The sequence below is a fragment of the Limulus polyphemus genome, unplaced genomic scaffold (assembly GCF_000517525.1).
Source record: "Limulus polyphemus unplaced genomic scaffold, Limulus_polyphemus-2.1.2 Scaffold166, whole genome shotgun sequence".
Lineage (NCBI taxonomy): Eukaryota > Metazoa > Arthropoda > Merostomata > Xiphosura > Limulidae > Limulus > Limulus polyphemus.
Genome location: NW_013665776.1, coordinates 872,912 through 874,124, shown reverse-complemented (window position 1 = coordinate 874,124; position 1,213 = coordinate 872,912). Strand labels below are relative to the sequence as shown.

Below are 1,213 nucleotides of genomic sequence, written 5' to 3'. Positions count from 1 at the left end.
TTTTCTTTATTTAGGATAAACTTTTTTCCTAATATCTGTACAATATGTGGATTTAACCAGTAGCAAGTGATATATAAAAACAAACTCATAATTTTAATGATAAATATGTTTGAAACACTTTTGATACTATGCTAATTAACTTAGTTCAGAGAGCCAGAATTTTTGAGAACAAAGAATAGGGGTGATCTGAAATAAATAAAACTTTTAAGTTATCTAAACTAATACTGCGTGCTTTTAATGTTTTATAAACACAACACATAAAACACTGAAAAGTTCTAATCTTAATAAATATTGTAAATGAAAGATATTAAATGTTCAACTACAATAGTTAGCACATATCCAAAAATCTGATATATATATATATATTCTTTCTTATTTACAGTAATTCAGTCACATACTTACTTGACTATAGACTCTGATACTAGCAAAATGTCATAAATAAGCCGTTAATTTTATTGCTAGAGCAGTATAATGCAAGTCATACATTTGACCTGATAGGAACACCATTAATTCTGGTATCATAGTAAGGAAACACTTAAATTTGTCTGGTACAAACCAACAATTGTTTTATAAAACTGTAATAACATATAAAAATTATTTGATATACACCCACAATCAAACCATTTATTGATTGTTTCAACAGTGTTGGAGATTTGCAATAGACTTGCATTTACTATGCATGGTTAACTGATTTGAATAAAACTGTTTGGCTCACCTAATACATGCACAGCCTAGACGAGATATGGTTTCTTTGGACTGAGCAATACACTCTGTTAACACTAGGAGGAGCTGCTGAAGCATTAAAGAAACACCTGGAACTTCTGATAATCTATCCTGTTCTGAAAATTAAACCATGTGATAACTAATCCAACCAAAAAAAAAAGAGATTACTTTTAAATAATATCTATGTGATGATTTATTACAAAATTAACTACACAAAAATATGAAATATGTTTGGTTCTAAATACTTTATACAATGAAGTTTCTTTGTTTGTTTCAACTTGCCTAAAAGAAAATTATATCATAGAATAGGTAAAATTCTTACTGTTAAAAATATTGGATATAATAAACATTATCTAGTAACCATCACCCATAACAATAAAGATAAGCTGCATTACAACCTTAACTCAAAACAATAAAGAGCTACTTATACCACCCACTGCAAAAAGTAATTGTTCAGCATTTCAGTCATGCTAAGAGCCACTCAACAATA

The 1,213-nt window shown here is 28.2% G+C and overlaps 1 protein-coding gene across 2 annotated transcripts in view; it reads right to left on the bottom strand.

Moving 5' to 3' along the window:
• The window catches only part of LOC106477510 (brefeldin A-inhibited guanine nucleotide-exchange protein 3-like), a 128,862-nt gene that overhangs the window by 27,861 nt on the left and 99,788 nt on the right, over positions 1-1,213 (bottom strand). For both annotated transcript variants that reach the window (XM_022381466.1, XM_022381467.1), the window contains exon 30: positions 716-839. In XM_022381466.1, coding sequence (XP_022237174.1) covers positions 716-839 — 124 coding nt within the window. The remainder of the gene's footprint in view (positions 1-715; positions 840-1,213) is intronic.